The sequence below is a fragment of the Mesitornis unicolor genome, unplaced genomic scaffold (assembly GCF_000695765.1).
Source record: "Mesitornis unicolor isolate BGI_N332 unplaced genomic scaffold, ASM69576v1 scaffold33706, whole genome shotgun sequence".
Classification (NCBI taxonomy): Eukaryota; Metazoa; Chordata; class Aves; order Mesitornithiformes; family Mesitornithidae; genus Mesitornis; species Mesitornis unicolor.
The window spans coordinates 26,479-26,761 of NW_010193548.1; the positions used below are offsets into that span (position 1 = coordinate 26,479).

The following is a 283-nucleotide window of genomic DNA, read 5'->3' on the forward strand; positions in this document are numbered from 1 at the left end:
CGGATCTGCCCCCCAGCCGCTGCCCGTGCTTTCACAGCCCTCAGCCAGCCGGGAGCTGGGGATTGGGACCGGGATTTGATCCAGCAAGCAGAGACTGAAAGCAAACAGGTGAAAAAAACAAGTAAACCCCTCCACTCAAAATTGGAGCAAAGGAGGAACTCACCCGCCATCCAGCCCGAGGGCCCAGCACCCCGATATGCGGACGCTGGAGAAGGCTGGGGGGCTGCTCATCTTCAAGGCAATGCTGGGCAGAGGTTGCTCACCCCTGTCCCTGCCCACGCTT

General features: G+C 60.4%; 1 protein-coding gene across 1 annotated transcript in view; it reads right to left on the reverse strand.

Moving 5' to 3' along the window:
- Positions 1–231, reverse strand: part of UCKL1 (uridine-cytidine kinase 1-like 1) — a 16,501-nt gene extending 16,270 nt beyond the window's left edge. Inside the window, exon 1 of the mRNA XM_010187496.1 lies at positions 164–231. Within this exon, the coding sequence (XP_010185798.1) occupies positions 164–231 (68 nt within the window). The remainder of the gene's footprint in view (positions 1–163) is intronic.
- Between the last annotated feature and the right edge of the window lie 52 nt (positions 232–283).